The 16,548-nt window shown below is 60.2% G+C and overlaps 2 protein-coding genes across 4 annotated transcripts in view; one reads left to right on the forward strand and one right to left on the reverse strand.

Annotated features, from left to right (window-relative positions):
• The first annotated feature begins 18 nt into the window (after positions 1 to 18).
• On the forward strand, positions 19 to 11,954 carry NOC2L (NOC2 like nucleolar associated transcriptional repressor). Of its 3 annotated transcripts, none has more exons than XM_019976142.2 (19): positions 19 to 165; positions 308 to 460; positions 1,718 to 1,916; positions 2,005 to 2,121; positions 2,668 to 2,788; positions 2,875 to 2,965; positions 4,759 to 4,837; positions 4,925 to 5,035; positions 5,361 to 5,474; positions 5,878 to 6,066; positions 6,212 to 6,351; positions 7,230 to 7,341; positions 8,126 to 8,239; positions 8,459 to 8,560; positions 9,706 to 9,849; positions 9,953 to 10,066; positions 10,790 to 10,925; positions 11,279 to 11,374; positions 11,656 to 11,954. In XM_019976142.2, exons 1-19 carry the CDS (start codon positions 140 to 142, stop codon positions 11,760 to 11,762), a joined length of 2,265 nt encoding a protein of 754 aa, XP_019831701.2. In that variant the 5' UTR covers positions 19 to 139; the 3' UTR covers positions 11,763 to 11,954. The 3 variants fall into 3 exon arrangements, with proteins under 3 accessions (XP_019831701.2, XP_019831698.2, XP_019831702.2); XM_019976139.2 differs by having other exon boundaries at positions 2,671 to 2,788; XM_019976143.2 differs by having other exon boundaries at positions 1,742 to 1,916.
• Positions 11,900 to 16,548, reverse strand: part of SAMD11 (sterile alpha motif domain containing 11) — a 19,798-nt gene continuing 15,149 nt past the window's right edge. Inside the window, exons 8-14 of the mRNA XM_019976136.2 lie at positions 15,444 to 15,606; positions 14,347 to 14,462; positions 14,052 to 14,130; positions 13,452 to 13,966; positions 13,082 to 13,206; positions 12,668 to 12,778; positions 11,900 to 12,556 (exon numbers count right to left, since the gene is read on the reverse strand). Coding sequence (XP_019831695.2) covers positions 12,311 to 12,556; positions 12,668 to 12,778; positions 13,082 to 13,206; positions 13,452 to 13,966; positions 14,052 to 14,130; positions 14,347 to 14,462; positions 15,444 to 15,606 — 1,355 coding nt within the window. The 3' untranslated portion in view covers positions 11,900 to 12,310. The remainder of the gene's footprint in view (positions 12,557 to 12,667; positions 12,779 to 13,081; positions 13,207 to 13,451; positions 13,967 to 14,051; positions 14,131 to 14,346; positions 14,463 to 15,443; positions 15,607 to 16,548) is intronic.

Here is a 16,548-nt window from a genome sequence, read left to right on the forward strand (position 1 = left end):
ATGCCGCCACAGCCACCGTTGTAGAACCCTAAAGCCACCTGAAGGGGCGGGGCCAGGGGCGTGGTCGGCCTGCCGGAAGTTCTCCTGGCGCAAGGGCTGCTGGGACCGGAAGTTGGGTGCACGTTGAGGTCCGGCAGTCATGGCAGCGGCGCTGAGCCGCAAGCGGTGAGTTGAGGCTTCTATCCAGCCTCTCGGAGGGTGCTTACGTCCAAAGGGGCTCCCCTTGCGCCTCTCTGTGTCCCTGGGGAGGCCGGACTGGGCACATCGAGCTGGTGGGGAGTCGTTACTCCAACGGCATGGCCCGCAGGCGCCTTGAGGAGCTGACGGTGGATGAGTTTCTGGCCTCGGGCTTTGATTCCGAGTCCGAATCGGAGCCCGAAGGAGCCCCAGAGGCGGAGACGCAGGCGGTGCGCGCGGCAGCCCGGGAGCCGGATGGACCAGGTGGGAGTCCCTTGGCCAGGTGAGTGGGAGCATCCTTCATGGGCTGTGTGTAAGCCGAACCCCCTTAATCTTAATATTCCTGGTCCGCCCTACCAGAAGTGTGCTTACCACTCTTGGCGCCTCATAACTGAGGCCTAGGGACTTCTGACTCCTCCCCAGACCCTTCGGCTTATTTATTCCTCCATCGGTATTTACCGGGCGTCTGTTTTGTGCCAAGTCATCCAGATGATGGGCCAACGTTGGAGGATAGTCTTCTTTTGTGGCCTCGGGGAGCTTACCCGCCCTTGGATAAACGACAGTGTGTAGGGTGGTAGAAGCGAAAAGTGCTGTAGACGAGAAGGAAAAGCAGAAGGGGATAAAAAGATAAAAGAATAGGGATCCTAGCTGGGAGCGTTTAAGGAGGTGTTAATTTAGCAAAACCTGAGGGAGTAAACTGCAGCAGTAGGGGAAGAATGGCAGCAGGAACAGAAAAGGTCCTGCGGTGAGAGTGCTCACTCAGAGGTGAGCACGGCTGTGGCAGAAATGAGGGGGAAAGTAGCAGGAGGTGTATCTGGAGACAAGATGATGGGCGGAGTCTTGTAGACTTTTTACCTGCATTCCAGTACAGCCGGAAGTTATCTCAGGGTTTTGAGTAGTGATGTAATGTCATGTAACTGGTAACAGAATAGGTCCCTTAGGTTGCTGTGCTAAGAGCAGCTGTAAGGGGAAAGGATGGACAAGGAAATTGAGAGATGTTGCTGGCTGGAGAGGAGTCATGAGAATTTTGAAAGTATTGATGGTGAGATCTCATGACAGATTGCATGCTCACTGTGAGAGTCAGAGAGGGTTTACCTTTCACCTAAGTACCTGGAAAGGGGGAGTTTTCAACAACTGAGGTGTTATTGTTCAGTCGCTAATTCTGCCACCCTGTGGACTGTAGCCCACCAGCCTCCTCGGTCCATGAGATTTGCTAGGCAAAAATACTGGAGTGGGTTCTCCAAGAGCGGGGTGTGGGCAGAGCAAGTTTGGAGGAAGCCCAAGTTTAGCGTCATATGTGTTGGGATTGAAACAAGTGCATTGAAACATGTAGAGAGACTGTTGAGTGTATGAGTTTGGGTTTTGGAGGGAGAGAGATCTACTGGAAACTTAGTCTGTGGAAATCCCCCTGCCTTGGTTGTTGGCAGCTGCTATGGAGGGAGCAGACTAAATCTCGTAGATTCTCTGAGAAGGACGGGAAGCCACATTTCCCCCCCACCCAACCCTTCTCCCCTCGGCCTTGGCTGTGGCTGCCAATCAGACTTGAAGACCCCCACCTTCTCAGTCGGCGTAAAGGTGGTGCGTCTGAGCACAAGGACCAGCTCTCTCGGCTGAAGGACAAAGACCCTGAGTTCTACAAGTTCCTGCAGGAGAATGACCAGAGCCTGCTGAACTTTAGCGATTCAGACAGCTCTGAGGATGAAGAGGAGCAGCTCCACTCCCTGCCAAACATGCTAGAAGTGAGGCCCTACTCAAAGTTGGTGGGGGACAGGGACATATTTATGGTCTCTGCATCCCATGCAGCCCGACCCCCTGTGTTTGGCACAGGAAGCAAGTGAAGAGGAGGAGGAGGAGGACGGGGTCCCCAGAGGGCCTGAGGGGAAGAGGAGGGATTCTGTCCCTGTGACCCTCGCCATGGTTGAGAAATGGAAGCAGGCAGCAAAGGTGAGAAGTGGCGGGGTGGGAAGCAGCTGACTCCCCCTTCCCCAAGTCTGCCCTTGCTCCATTTCAGTGATTTGGGGCTGTGCAGGCTCAGGGCTTCATTCTCTCCTTCATTCAGAAACTAGGGCTTCTGCCTGTACCCTTCTTCTCAGTTTTTCTCCAGGGCTTCCTGAAGTCCACTGTGGGGAGGATGTGGTCTCTGTGTCTTTGCTAGTTGGTGGAGGCAGAGCCATTTTGAGGGCCTTGCAGTGGTTTATGCAGGGAAAAGAAAGGACAGAAAGGGAGAACTCCAGATACCACTTGGAGCTGGTCATTGTTTGGATCCGGGACCCTCCACCCCTCCCCTATGGCCCTTCCAGGAGGATTCTGGACTCTTTGTTCCCTACATGTGGCTGAGTAACACTGCTCCCACCTCTGCTCTTGGTCTGAAGACATGGGTGAGGGATGCCTTTCTTTCAAGGCAATTCCTGGAGCTCCAGCTAGCTGCCTTTTGCTTTGCCAAGCACAACTGACCGCACCCCCAATGTCTGGGTCCTTCTGCCCCTTTAGCAGCACCTTACACCAAAGCTGTTCCATGAAGTTGTACAGGCGTTCCGAGCGGCTGTGGCCACCACCCAAGGAGACGAGGAAGGCGCTGAGACCAGCAAATTCCAGGTCACGGACAGTGCTGGTGAGCTGGGGCAAGGGGACCAGGGATACAGGCTCTCTATTTGATCCTCTGTTCTGAGAATGGCATCTCTGGACCCCTCATTGCAGTGTTCAATGCTCTGGTCACCTTTTGCATCAGAGATCTTTTTGGCTGTCTCCAGAAGCTGTTGTTCGGAAAAGCCCCCAAAGACAGCAGCAGGTAAGAGGAAAGAGGACAGCACAGGGATGTGGTCAGGGTCCGGCCCTGTGAACAGCAGTGGTGCTGGGACCTAGTGGCCCCACCTGGCCCAGAAGGATGTTGAGGACAGAGCCAGGCTCTTGGCTGGGCTCTTGGCAGAGGCTGGACACTTGGGGCCTTATGGGCGTAGCTCTGTCCCTCCTCCCTGCCCAGATTCCTCAACAGCTACAGAGTGTGTGCTTGGCTTTGGTCCCCCATCTTCTTGGGTCAGGATTCTCTCTTTTCTTCTTTGGACTAATCAGTCTCACCTACTCTCCTTGGTTTTTGCTCTGTGGCATGTGTGTGTGTCTCTCTCTAAGCAGGGGCCTCATTCATGCAGGTTCCGGGCCTTGACTTCCATATTAGAGGTTGCTTGAGCAGAGAATGCTGTAGAAGGGCTTCAGAGGGGAGAGATGAGTAGCTGACATGGCAAGTTGTGCGTTACACTGGGGCTCAGAGGAGTCTGGAAACCTCCAGGGAGAGGTCTTGCTATGACCGTCTGAATGGGAGGTGGGGGAGGCCAGGATTTGGGGATGGGAATACCTAGGTCTCATGGTGGTGGGGGCTGGACTGATGGGTCAGGAAGGCACGGCCATGTGGAGGTGGCTCTGTCTGAGGGTACCAGGGAAGCTGATAGACTGGTGAAGGTGGAGGGGGCCAGGCAGCGAGTGAGTGGGCAGCACACACGCGGTACAGGTGGTGCTGGGTGTGGGCTCCCACGGGGGCCGCTACCCTGCACAGAGCAGTCTCCATGGAGGATGGCAGGTCCTGGAGGAGGTGGTGCCACCTCCTGGGTTGTGGCTTTAGGTGCCCAGTAGCTGGCATCAGCCAGCAGTCTTTCAGGGGCCACTGTCCTTTATTCTTTCACATGCTTTAGCAGTTAGAATGAACGCCTACATGCCGAGTTCTGAGTGTTGAGGGACGATGCCTTTGAGAAACTTCCAGAAGTATTCACCACTGTTGCTGAAATTAATTTGTAAGTGGCTTGGTCTCTCTAAAGTGTATGGGATCCAGGGAGTTTCCTAGTGGTCTAAGTGGTTAGATTCTGCACTTTCACTGTAATGGCTCAGGTTCAGTTTCTGGTCAGGAGACCAAGACCCTGTAAGCCAGTGGTCCCAACCTTTTTGGCACCAGGGATGGCTTTCATGGAAGACAGTTTTTCCATGGAGTGGGGTGGGAGTATGGTTCAGGCGAGAATTCAAGTGATGGGGAGCACAGATAAAGCTTAGATCATTTGCCCACTGCTTACCTGCTATGAGGCCTGGTTCCTAACAGGCTATGGACCAGTAGTGGTCCATGGCCCAGGGATTGAGGAGCCCTCCCAAAAGCCATGAGGCGTGGCCAACAACGAGACAAAATAGTGGCCCAAAGGAGCCAGCTTGTGGTTCTGGTTTGTGATGCCTGGGTCAGACCTGGGACTGCAGACTGGGTGCATGAGCCATGTGGGAGCTAGAGGCCAGAGGTCCGTCTGGAGATTCTGGGGAAGTGGCTGGCCCCGGCTCAGACAGGGAGGACGTTTAACCCTCTGGCTGTGTGGTGGGGGTTTGAGGCTTGATGGTACCCTGCCTGAAGCATAGCTAGGGGCTACCCTTGAGAGAGTCCTAGTGTGGCTCATGTCTGTCCAGCTGGAGGAGCCCCTGAACGTCATGGGGAAGATGGTCGGGGAGGGGGGTGGTGGGGTGTCTCTCTACAGGGCCCACGTGTCCTTGTGCTTTGGACACTGGCCTCTGCCTCCTAGTGGCCTCCTGAGCTGAGGGGGTGCTGTCTCTCCACAGGGTGCTGCAGCCGTCCAGTAGCCCGCTGTGGGCCAAGCTCCGGCTGGATGTCAAGGCTTACCTGAGCTCCGTCATCCAGGTGCAGTTCTGGGAGGTGGGGCCTACCAGTCACATGGGGGCCTGGCTACTCACACCTGGGCCTCGCTGACCTCTCCTTCCTCCCCAGCTGGTGGCCTGCGTGGCAGAGGCGACAGTGGCAGCAGCCATCCTCCAGCATGTGGGCAGCTCTGTGCCCTATTACCTGACCTTTCCCAAGCAGTGCCGCATGCTGCTAAAGGTGCGCTGGGGCGGGCACTGCTGGCCAGTGTGCAGGCGGCACCTCTGCTGCCCCACGGGGTTCTGTGTGAGCACACTGGGGTAGCAGAGCCCAGTTACTCGAGGGTGGGCTGCCCTGCTGGTGGGTCAGCTTTCTGTCACCCCATGCATATGTGTGGATGACAGGTCCGTTTTCTCTGTTCGGCCTTCAGAAGGGGTGGCGTGCTGTGTTTTTGCTCCTCCTTGATGGAGCTCTATCTTGTGGCTCCCCCGGGCGCTGTGAGAAGGGCTGCCTCTGGTTGGGCTCTGGGGGGGCCAGGACCGGTGATGATAGTTTGCTTCCACAGAGGATGGTGGTCCTGTGGAGCACTGGTGAGGAGACACTGCGGGTGCTGGCCTTTGTGGTCCTCATCAAGGTCTGCCGGCACAAGAAGGATGTCTTCCTGAGCCCTGTCCTCAAGGTAGCGGTGCCCCCAGGTCTTCCCTTGGGGTCTGGGTTGAAAGTCTTGACCTGAGGGCTGGGCAGGCTGCCTTTGTGGTTGGGGCTCTTCACAAGCCAAGGGCACTGTGGCTCCTTGCCTGATTCCATGGTTATTCACGCTGCAGCTCTTTCCTTCCTGGGTCCCAGGCCTCCCAGTGAGACCCTTCCCCTCTGCGCTGCAGACCCTTCTCAGGGCTGCTGGACTCAAGGAGCAGGACCATGATGAGGAGAGGGGTCTGCGGCAGACGTGTCTGGGCTGTGGTTCCTGCTGAGGCCAGCTCTGAGGGAAAGGCCTTGGTGTCTGGAGGGGGCTTAGAGCTGCATGTTGGGAGCACAGGGCACCAGGAGTTCAGAGGTAGCTCTGACTGAGGTGTTTCCGGCAGCAAATGTATATCACATACGTGAGGAACTGCAAGTTCACCTCTCCCAGCACCCTGCCCCTCATCAACTTCATGCAGCGGACCCTGACGGAGCTGCTGGCTCTGGACACCGGCGTGGCCTACCAGCACGCCTTCCTCTACATCCGCCAGCTCGCCATCCACTTGCGCAACGCCATGACAACACGCAGGAAGGTGTGCAGGAGTGGAGCCTGACCCACCGTGGGCCCTGAGCCTCATGGGAGAGACAGCTCAGCCCCTTGGCGGGGCAGGGGCCTTGCTGGTGGGGGCTGTGGAGTAGAGGGGACCCAGGGACTGACCAAGTGGATTTCTCCGGCAGGAGACATACCAGTCAGTGTACAACTGGCAGTTCGTGCACTGCCTCTACCTGTGGTGCCGTGCCCTCAGCACCATCTGCCCCAGTGAAGCTCTGCAGCCCTTGATCTACCCGCTATCCCAGGTTGTCATCGGCTGCATCAAGTGAGTCGGGGATGGGTGAGGCCACCCTGAGGACCAAAGGAGGGAGGAGCCAGGGTTACATAGGTGTCCTGGGGGGTCAGGGCTAGGGTTACACAGGGCCTTCTGAGGACAAGGATACAGGAGGCTGTCCTTTAGGTCAGGATAGGGTCGAGTCACCCAAGGAGGTATCCAGGAAGGCCAGGAGGAGCTAATTTTCCAGGAGGGTCTGGCCAGTGCCCCTGGTGACTAGGGCCTCTAGGGTGTGGTGCTGTGACTTGGCAGCACCTGAGGAAGGTCTGGGGTTAGGCCGTCTGTGGCCTTGTGCCTACATTCCAGAATCCTTGTCAGCTGGGCTTCTGGATGCCTGTGACCTTAGTTGAGGATGCAGCACACACATGTATTTTGGGCTCACGGGACAGAGGAGGTGGTGTGCAGTCTAAAGGGAATTTGGGCTTATTTGCCCAGGTCTCTTGCACAGAGCAGATTTGGTGTGATGTGCCACGGTATGCATATGAATATTCAGTGTTGGTCTCTGGAAGCAGAGACTGGAGGAGCCATGTGTGGCCAGGAGAGGGCATCGCTGACCTCCTGAAGGGAAAAAAGAAAGGTTTTCACCAGAGGCTTCCGCTGCCCCACCATGTCCTGCCTTGAAATGAAATTGAGTTGACAGGCAGGGAGGGCGTGTCCTGGTGTAACGGAGTGAAGAGGCAGGTCCTCACAACTTCGGCAGGGACCTTTTACTCTGCCCTTACTTGTCCGGGGCAGGCGTGGCCACTGGCCCTGCTGGGGAAGAACCCTTTCTGAGATTGGAGCCCAGTGGGTGGGGAGAGGTTGGGGCAGCTGGGCCAGGAGGGTCTGAGGCTTGGCCTTTGTTTACTCCCTCCTTCCCACGTGCCCAGGTTGGTCCCCACGGCCCGCTTTTACCCGCTGCGCATGCACTGCGTGCGCGCCCTGACACTGCTCTCGGAGAGCACGGGCACTTTCATCCCAGTGCTGCCCTTCATCCTCGAGGTGAGCCTGTGCCCGGGTTGTGGGGGGAGATGCCTCCTTTTGCATGTGGCCTGATCACCCCTCACCTTGGTACCACTGTCCTGAGTGCTGGCTCCTCGCCCATAGCACACGGGTATGACATAGCGCGTAGGTGTCGTCAGGGCATTGCTCTGCATGGAGCCTGCCTGTGAGTATTCTGTGCGGTGGGCAAGAGTGGCACCACAGGTGAGGACAGCCGCTCTGCAGGGCCGGCCCGAGAGCACTGGTTTTAGGTCACAGACTTGGGTTGATCCGCGTGTTTGCCAGTATTAGCGGCAGAGCTGGGCTGGAAGCCCCGTTAACTCCAAAGTGTGTTCCTGTGCTTGTCTGTGTGCAGGTGCCTCTGTGTGTACAGGTGTGCACGCAGCTCAGGTCAGGAAAGGCTTCTCTCCAAATGCTAGAGACCAGGACCAGGCTGTGGGGGTGCGGTTGTGGGTGAGGAAATTGCAGTGATGGTGACCCTGGGCTGGAGGGACCCTTCTTTGTCACCAGATGCTGGTTCACAAGGTTTTCTGGCCTGTTTGAGGAGGAGGGCAGCAGCAGTAAATGAGGGTCCTGCCCCGGTCCTGCTCTCTCAGCCAGGGACCTGCTCTGTGGCAGAGGGACTCTGGGGGACCAGAGAGATCTGGAACTTGAGCTGATGGGGGGAAAGGCTGTGTTTGGGGGCTGAAGGGCTGGCACTGCGTCTTGTCCTTGGTTTCAAGAAGGGTCTCTAGGGACCCAGGGTCCCATCGTGTGCAGGGGGGCTGACAGGTCCTTGGGACAGATTTTCCAGCAGGTTGACTTCAACAGGAGGCCGGGGCGCATAAGCTCCAGGCCCATCAACTTCGCTGTGATCCTGAAGCTGTCCAAGGTCAACCTGCAGGAGAAGGCATACCGGGTAAGCCCAGCCTCTGGGAGGGTCTGGGAGTGCCCTGGGCAGGGTCATGGCAGGGTGTCGGAGAGCATTGTGTGTGGGTTTCCTGGAGGCAGATGAGTATGGACCGGAGAAGGCTCACTGCCCTCCAAAGCTGAACTTTTTGGGCCTCCTGGGGTTGGGGGAGCTGGTGAACCTGAGCCCTCATCTGCCCTGACACTGACCACTCTCTCACTACCTCAGGACGGCCTGGTGGAGCAGCTGTACGACCTCACCCTGGAGTACCTGCACAGTCAGGCCCACAGCATCGCGTTCCCTGAGCTGGTGCTGCCTGCTGTCCTGCAGGTGTGTGCCCACTGCGTCCCGCCAGGATGCTTCCATGGGCCCAGATCCCTCAGCAGACCAGACCATCTCCTAACGGGCTAGCTCCCCTCATGGGGGACTGGAGTGGGACTTTGCAGTCCCAGCCACACGGGACGAGTGGCAGAGCCTGGGCAGTTGGCGTCTCTGCTGACACTGCCTGGCAGCTAGATCCCTGGGTGTGGAACCTGAGGAGTGGGCTGGCATGGGTGTACCTCGAGGACCCCAGGACCTGCCAGCACTTCTCCACCCTGCCACAGCCCAGGGTCCAGACCAGCCATGAGGTTGCTTGGAGGTGCTGGGGTTGAGCAGGCTGGACCTGGCCCCCCAGTTCTGGGTTGGGCTAGTCTGAATGCGTGCTTTTCCAGGTGCTCCTGGGCTGGGTGATGCAATAGGAGAGGTTTGGGGTGGGAGGAAGCCTTGGCTGTCCACCTCAGCTTTTCTTCAGGCAATGCTTGGGGGGGTGGGGGGACTCTCCCTCCACAGAGCTCCTTCTAGGCCACTTGGAGGTCTGTCACCCTCAGCCTGGGTCCTTCCCATCTCAGGGAGGCCTGTGCCTGTGGGCCTGGTGGTGAGTGGGGCGGGGCTGCCCGCACAAGTGTGTGTGCACCTGCTGTGTCTGAGTCCCAGGATCGTGGTCTAGAAAAGGGTCAGCAAATGTTCTTGGTAAAAAGTCAGATGGTAAATATTTTAAGCTTTGCAGTCACACGGTTTCTCGAAACTGCTCAACTTTCCCACAGAAAGAAGGACAAAAAAACTCACAGAAATGCATGAACAAATGTGCCAATACAGCTTTATTTACAGAGACAGGCAGTGGGTGGGATGTAGCCTGGAGAGTAGATCCATGCTGTGCCCGCCACTGCCCACCCCTCTGCCTGGCCCCCAGGCTTGGCGCACATTCTCCCATCAGCCCTGCATAGGCCCCCAGGGGTTGGGCTATAGAGGTCACACAGCAACACCCCCCCTGCCATGTGCACCAAGGCTCCCCTGTCACAGGAGTGTCCCCCAGGCCTGAAACACAGGAACCCATGACGCCACCCCACTCCCCACCCCTGCCTGTCTGCGGTCACTGCACACAGGGTACAGAACAGCCTTGTGCCTGGAGCTAGGCTGAGCCTCTTCTTCTGCAGCTGAAATCCTTCCTCCGGGAGTGCAAGGTGGCCAACTACTGCCGTCAGGTACGCCAGCTGCTCGAGAAGGTGCAGGAGAACGCCGAGCACATCCGCAGTGTCCGCCAGAAAGTCTCCTTTGGCGTGTCTGATCAGCGTGCAGTGGTCAGCTGGGGTCCAGAGCCCAGGCCCTGGGGGCACCAGTCAGTGTATGGCTGGTGTGTGGGAGTTTGCCTAGGGTGGGACATGACCCTGGACTTCTGCACAGGATGCCTGGGAGAAGCGAACCCAAGAGGAGGGGACTCCACTTACCAAGTACTACAGCCAGTGGCGAAAGCTGAGGGACCGCGAGATTCAGCTGGAGATTAGTGGCAAAGAACGAGTATGGCGGGGGTTCCGGGATGTGAGCTTGGCTGGGAGGATGTGAGCTGGGGTCGGTGGGTGCTACCCCCAGCTGCTGCTGCTCTGACAGCAGATGGTGGGCAGAGCCAGGTAGAGTCTGGGGGCTTCTCCTGTGACCTCCAGGAGGAAAGGCCCCAGGGCTGTGCTGGGGCAGAGCGTCTGCTGCCCCTTCTCAGGCCTGATGGGCTAGGACTTTTGTGGGGTGAATTCTGGGCTAACCTTGTCATGTGAGCCAGCTGTGGACCAGCAGGGAGGGCCGCGAAGAGCTCTAGCTGTCTTTGGGTCTGGTCCTGAGCAGTGGGTGTGGACGGCGTGATCTGAGGGGATGGCTTTGTGCCAAGTGACATGGCTGTCTGCAGCCCTGCCCTGCTGTCAGTGTGGGCTGCCGTCTCTTCTGGGGTGATGGCTGAAATTGGGGGGAACAGGAAGGTTGGCGCTTCAGTGGCCCTTAGTGGCCTCCTTACTGGCCTGGTGAGGCTGCTGTCCAGGAATCCTGCCCGGTGATGCTGACCGATCGTCCCAAGAGTGGCCGGGCAGGGTCCTTGCTTGGAGGGTAGGCTGGAGGCTAGAGGAGGGGTGCTGGGGGGGCGACAGGGAGCAGGACTGGGTCTGGTAAAGCCGTCAGTGGGAATGTGAGTGGGGCTCTGGCTATGGTGGGTGGGCTACCACCCTCACCTGCAGCTCTTGGTCCCTATCCTTCCAGCTGGAAGATTTGAACTTCCCAGAGGTAAAGCGCCGCAAGGTGGGGGACAGGAAGGATGAGGACAGAGCAGAATTCAAGGACCTGTTCGATCTGGAGAGTGATGATGAGGATGATGCCCCGGACTTCACAAAGAGAGGTTTGGCCTGAGTGAGCTTCAGCTTGTGCTGGGGTCCTGGGAGCAGGTGGGCCTAGCAGGCTTCCCACCTCATCGAACCACAGGAAGGGCGCTTGTCATCACCCCTCCTGCCACGTGGCTGGCTTTGAGGTGGGGGCCCTCCTGGATTTGGAACACAGGCCCCTAAGCCTTGTGTCACGCCCTCCCACCACAACTTTTTGGGAGCGGTTCTGGGTCCTCTCCAGTTGAACAAAGGAGACCTGAGGGAAGGTGTGGTACAAAGTTGGGCCCCTAGCCCCCCTGCTGCTTTAGCAGCCACCTCTGTGCATTTGCTGGTGGGTCCACTCCCATGGGCTCTTGTGCTTGGTTCCCAGGGATGCCTGGGTCCCCAGGAGCATGGCAGAAAGTGGAAGAGGAGGATGACGACAGCAGCAGTAGCAGCGGGGAGGAGGAAGTCAGCAAGTCAGAGGGTAAGTGTTTCCCAGAGGGAGGGCTGCTATGGTTTTTGAGCCCATCTGTCTGGAGCCCAGGGCTGCCTTGGGGGATCTTGTGGGTGGGCAGAGCCATTGGCTCTAAGCTGGGCCCACGCCCCTCCCTGGGGACCCCGGCCCAGCTGCTCCATCCTGGCTGGCTCTGCAACAGCAGCAGCGATAAATTAATTAGTGCTGTGATTAATTAGTGATGAGTAACCTCTGAGGCTGGCTTCTTCCTGATAAAGCAGAATTTATGTAGCTGTGCTCTCTCCCTGCAGATGGAAGCCCAGACACAGAGGCGGGGCTGGACCCCCAGGAGCTGTGGCAGCTGGCCCAGGGGCCAGAGGATGAGCTGCAGGACCTTCAGCTCTCTGAGGAGGACTGAAGGCTGCCCACCTAGAGTCTGGCGGGGGCTGCTGTGCAGGGTTCCCGCCTCCCTAGGCAGTCAGGCGCGCTGCTTCTCCACTGGGGCTGAGCCCGGAGGCCCTGAGGTTAGCGCCTCTGCAGGGTGAAAGGGCAGTAGATGGTGGACAGGCCTTTATTTTTACAACATAAAAGACCAGAAAGTACCAAATGCCGTCCAGTTCCTGGAGCTGTGTCTGTAAGCCACCATGGGGCCTGCTTCCCACCACAGCCCATGGTGGCGGGTGGGAATGCACCTACCCGGTGGGGCGGGCTGACGCAGCCATGCCGTGGGGCCAGTGCCACGTGCCTCTGTGGCTCCTTGGTCTCTGGCTTATTTGCAGCTCCTGGGATGCAGAGTACCGACCCCCAGGGTCTGCACCAGGCTCTGCAGTCACCCCCAGAGTCTGTGGAAACTGAATGTCGTGTTTAAAATTGTTTTTTGCATCCAAACAAAAAGGGGATAAGCTGTGGGCGGAGTGGCCTTTGCCTGGGAGCGGCTGGCACTGAAGGCCTGGGTCTGACACCAGCTCAGCACAGAGACTGGGAGGGGTCCGCAGGCCCTGGGAGCAGAGTCATGGTTCCATTCTCGTGCTTGGGTGAGGTGCGGCTGGCCGGGGGGTGCACCCCCCCATAGGGGGAGGGGGCCAATGCTGGGGACAGGGGCTGCTCCCCCGAGCTGAGCTCCCGCTCGGGAGGCCGCGCCGTTGGTGGCTGTAGCGGCAGAGCCACGGGGAAGCTGGCCATGTAGAAGACGCGGCCCAGGCGTTTGGCCACCTGTGGAGACACGGCCCGATGGGGCCTGTGAGGCTGCTGGCGTGCAGCCACGCAGAGCCTCCGTGCTGCCCCTCGGCCATCTGGAGACCACTGCCCCTTTCAGGTGCTCACCTGGGCCCGGATCTTGAGAGCAGGCCCCAGCTTCAGCCCCATGGTGGTCAGGAGGTGTTCTTCCGTCAGCAGGGGCAGGGTCTCCCCGTCAATCCCCTGTTCTCTGAAGACCTGGGAGGGGGCAGGGGCACGGTATCAGGGCCTGAGTGCTGGGGCTCTGTGTCCTAGGGTGTCCTCCGCTCTCCAGAGAAAGCAGAGCCAAGAGACCCTGGTGGTGCAACTTGGGGAAAATGTCAGAAGAAAGAAAACTGTCCTCTGTTGGGCATGTGCCCATGCTGGAGGCAGAAGCACTGACAAGGGGAGGGAGGAGCATTCACTAGGACCTCCCTCCCCCAGTCTTTGAGAAGTCTGGGGTGGGCAGCACAGCAGGGGAATGGGAGGGCTCAGAACCATCCTGGGCAGGTGCCCCCTCACCGGTGCGTATTCTCCACAGCCAGACAGGCCCCCCACAAAGCTGCAGACGTCATCCACTGTCCACTTGCTGACGTCCTCAGGGGCTGTGGCCTCCTCCCCATCCATGAAGAGGCCCCCCATGGTGCCTGAGTTGGGGAGGATGGTGTTACTAGGACTCTGGCCAGCTCTTTTCTATGACCCCACCCCTGTCTGCTGACCTTTGCTCACCCTAATTATTCAGAAATGTTGGCTTGATGACTGAAAGGAACTTTTCTCCCCATGAAGACCCTCCCTGAGACCCTGGGTGGGACGTAGGGGGATGGGTCTCCTTCCACCCCATGGAAAGATCTGAAGGCTGGGGGGTGGGGGGGTGGGGGGGGGCGGTGCCCACCTGTGTGGAAGAAGGGGCTGACAGTGTAGGGTAAGCCCAGGGGCAGTGGAGGGGGCAGCATGGACCCTGAGAGAAGACCCTTCCCCTCAGAGCTGGCCCCTCCAGGTGGGGCTTGGCCTGGGTGGGGGGCCTGGCCTCCAGCAGCCACCATCTCGGAGTCCTCGCCGTCTGAGTCCTTGGGGGGTTCATCTTCAGAACCGTCTGGTGCCCAGAGTCCAGCCCCCGTTGTCTCCTTGGACTCATTGGGCCGGCCTGAGGCAGGGCTGGGGCCCCCTTTACGAGGAGCTCGGCGGGCAGGCTCTCGGGGTGGGGTAGGGGGCCCGGGGCCCGGCGGGCCCTGGGGAGGCAGGGCCAGCAGCGGTGCGGAGCTGTGTCTCAGCACCAGCATGGCCCCGCGCCGCTGCAGCTCCTCAGCACCGTCCGGCGGGCGCAGGGCAGCCTCGGGCGCCAGCAGTTGCGGCCGGTGCGAGCTCTCCAGCTCCTTCTGGCGCAAGAGCTCTGCTGACATCTCCAGCCTGGCGGTGGGGACAGCCCGCAGGGGGTCAGGCAGCTCCGCAGAGCCACTTCCGCCCCGTCCCCGCCCCCAGCCAAAGCACATACCGGGCCAGATTCTGCTTCCGCAGGAGCTCCTGCTGCCGGGCGAACATCTCCGCCTGGGCAGGGGGCAGGAAGCCGTAACCTGGGGGGAAGGGGACAGACCACGAGGCCGGGTGGCCGAGTGGTCCAGGGCCAGCGAAGCCCGCCCTGGTCTGTCCTTGGCTTCAACAAGGGCAGGGATGGGTTCGCCGGGAGCACTGATGGACACCGGTTCGGTAATAGACATACCCGATGGCCCCGCACCAACAGCCCCTCCCCGCGCCCAAGGGACAGAATCGCACACCCGCCTACTGCTCACCTGGGGTCTGGCACAGGGCCGAGGGTACCCCCAAAAAGGGGGGCCTGAGGTGGGGGCCCAGAGCGATGTGTGGGGCATTCTGGGGCGACAGCAAGGGGGGCGGTTGCGACAGCTCCCTGTGGGCGGCAGGGCGAAAGCTCCCTGTGGACTGCTGGGCCACGCGCGCCGCAGGCTTGGTCCCCCTCCTTCCCGGAATTGCTGCCCCAGCCCCCGCGGCCCACGCTCTGGCCGCCTCTGCTAATTGCCGGCCCCGCGGGCGGTCGATGTGCGCCCGCCCCGGCTCCGGTCGTCCCTGCCCCCGCTGGCGGCGCCAATTAATCTCGGCGGCGGCGCGGAGGCGCTGGCCCGGCGGGCGGCGGCGACTGTGGCGGTAATTACCGCGCGGGAGCCCCTGGCCCCACGGCCCTGGCCCCCCTTTTACCGCCCCCGCCCTCGCCCAGCCCAGCCAACCTTGTGCAGACCGGGCGCAATTAGCCATGGTCCGGGAGGCGGCGGCTGCCGCGAACACCGCCGGGGTGCAGGGGGGGTCTCCCAGCGGGAGGGGAGGGGAGCAAAGTCTTCCAGCCCCCGCCCCTGCCTGGAGTCTCCCGGCCCCTACAAGCCTGGGGGGCTCTTCCGTGCAGCCAGCAGCTCCAGTGTCTGAGTCGGTGCTGCTGCGGGGTTCTCCCCTTCCTCAGCCCTCCCCCGACCTCGACCTCGGGGCTGCCAGACCTCGTGCTGCTTCCCCTGACCTCCCTGTTGGGGAAGCAAAGCCCTCAGCTGTCTCAGGGGCCCCTGGATTCAGCCCCACAGCTGCTCAACAGAAAGACACCCCACCCAGAGGGGCGGTCATCCCCAGCCTACCCCGAGAATGTTCCCCTGGTCCTCTGCCTGGCTGAGGGGGCATTACGTTGCTGCTGCAGAGCAGGCCGCCAATCTAGGCCCAAGCACAGCGCCAGGTCCACTGAGGACTCTGGCTGTGCGGCTGGGATGGGGAGATGCGGGCTGTGGACTTGACCTGCAGACACCAGCTGATGGGTCTGCCACCTGCAGCTCTCTAGCTCAGAAGCCAGCACAGGAAATGTAGGGGCCTCTCTGAAATGCAGGCACCCTGATACCTCTCTGAGAAGGACGGGGCGCCAGCTGGGCCGGTGGCGTCTCTGTGCTGAGCCAGGCTCTGCTTCCGACGCTGACCTGCCGTGGATGAGGGCAGGTGGACCTCCAGGCCACTGGGGCTCCTCGCAGCTGCTGCCGCCACCTCCTGTCGGACCCTCAGGAGATCTGGGGAGGGTAGGCACCAGCAGTGACCCAGAGGCCAGCCCCCACCAGGCTCTCATGTTCCTCACCCTGTTCAGCACAGGACATTGGCCAAGGACGCAGACTGGGAGCTTATTCTCCCAGATCCTGCTGGTTGGTCACCGGTGCAGAAAGATGAGCAGAAGGCCACAGGGCAGGGCAGACACCAGACATCCCTAGGCAAGGTGCCTGGCTGCACCGACTGGTCTTGGGACGGGGGCCAGGTGAGCATTTATAAGGGATGTGGAGATGTTAGGAACCAAAACGTGGTTGGGATGGAGAAAGGCAAAGGCCCGGACAGGGAAGGCTGGTAGTTCAGGAACCTTGACTTCGACAAGAACTGACACTGCCAAGAGCCAGACTGCAGCGCCCGTGAAGGGAGGAGTCACGCAAAGGCTAGAGTGTGGGGGCAGCGGGGCTGGAGTCCAGGAGCTGGGGCAGGTCTCCAGCCCTCTCCTAGGTAACACCTGGGCTCACTGCGCAGTCTAGGCGCCCTGCTCTCCACCCCCAGCCCTCTGTCCAGCTCGGGCCCCGACTTCAGAGTTCCCCGCCCCCCACGCAGCCCCCCACTGTGCCGGCTCCGCTGCCACCGCCTGTTTATAAATTAATTACCCGAAAAGCGGAGGTGGGTCCTGCCCTGGGCTGGGTGCCAGCCCGCAGAGCCCAGCCGGCGCGGCCGCCCGCATCGATCTCGGCAGGGCCCTGCGCCCCCGCCCGCCCGCGGCCTCGGTTATTTACCGTCGGCTCCCGGCGGGGGCGGCAGGCGGAGGCCTGATTGACAGCCCGGCTCCGCGCCGCTCCTGGCGGCCGGCGCCCCTCCCCCGCACAGCCAGCGGAGCCGGCCCCAGGCAGGGCAGGGAAAGCAATTAAAAAGGAAGATTTTTAAATTATTAACATTTGGTGAATTATTCAGGCTCTCGGTGCCTG

Source organism: Bos indicus, chromosome 16, assembly GCF_029378745.1.
Source record: "Bos indicus isolate NIAB-ARS_2022 breed Sahiwal x Tharparkar chromosome 16, NIAB-ARS_B.indTharparkar_mat_pri_1.0, whole genome shotgun sequence".
NCBI lineage: Eukaryota > Metazoa > Chordata > Mammalia > Artiodactyla > Bovidae > Bos > Bos indicus.

What these genes read in the sequence shown, in the direction of transcription:
- NOC2L (XM_019976142.2), top strand. Translation starts at nt 140, where the DNA reads ATGGCAGCGGCGCTGAGCCGCAAGCG. An exon ending in AATGGAAGCAGGCAGCAAAG is followed by an intron (nt 2,122 to 2,667) that starts GTGAGAAGTGGC and finishes CTGCCCCTTTAG; the next exon opens with CAGCACCTTACACCAAAGCT. An exon ending in TCCTGAGCCCTGTCCTCAAG is followed by an intron (nt 5,475 to 5,877) that starts GTAGCGGTGCCC and finishes TGTTTCCGGCAG; the next exon opens with CAAATGTATATCACATACGT.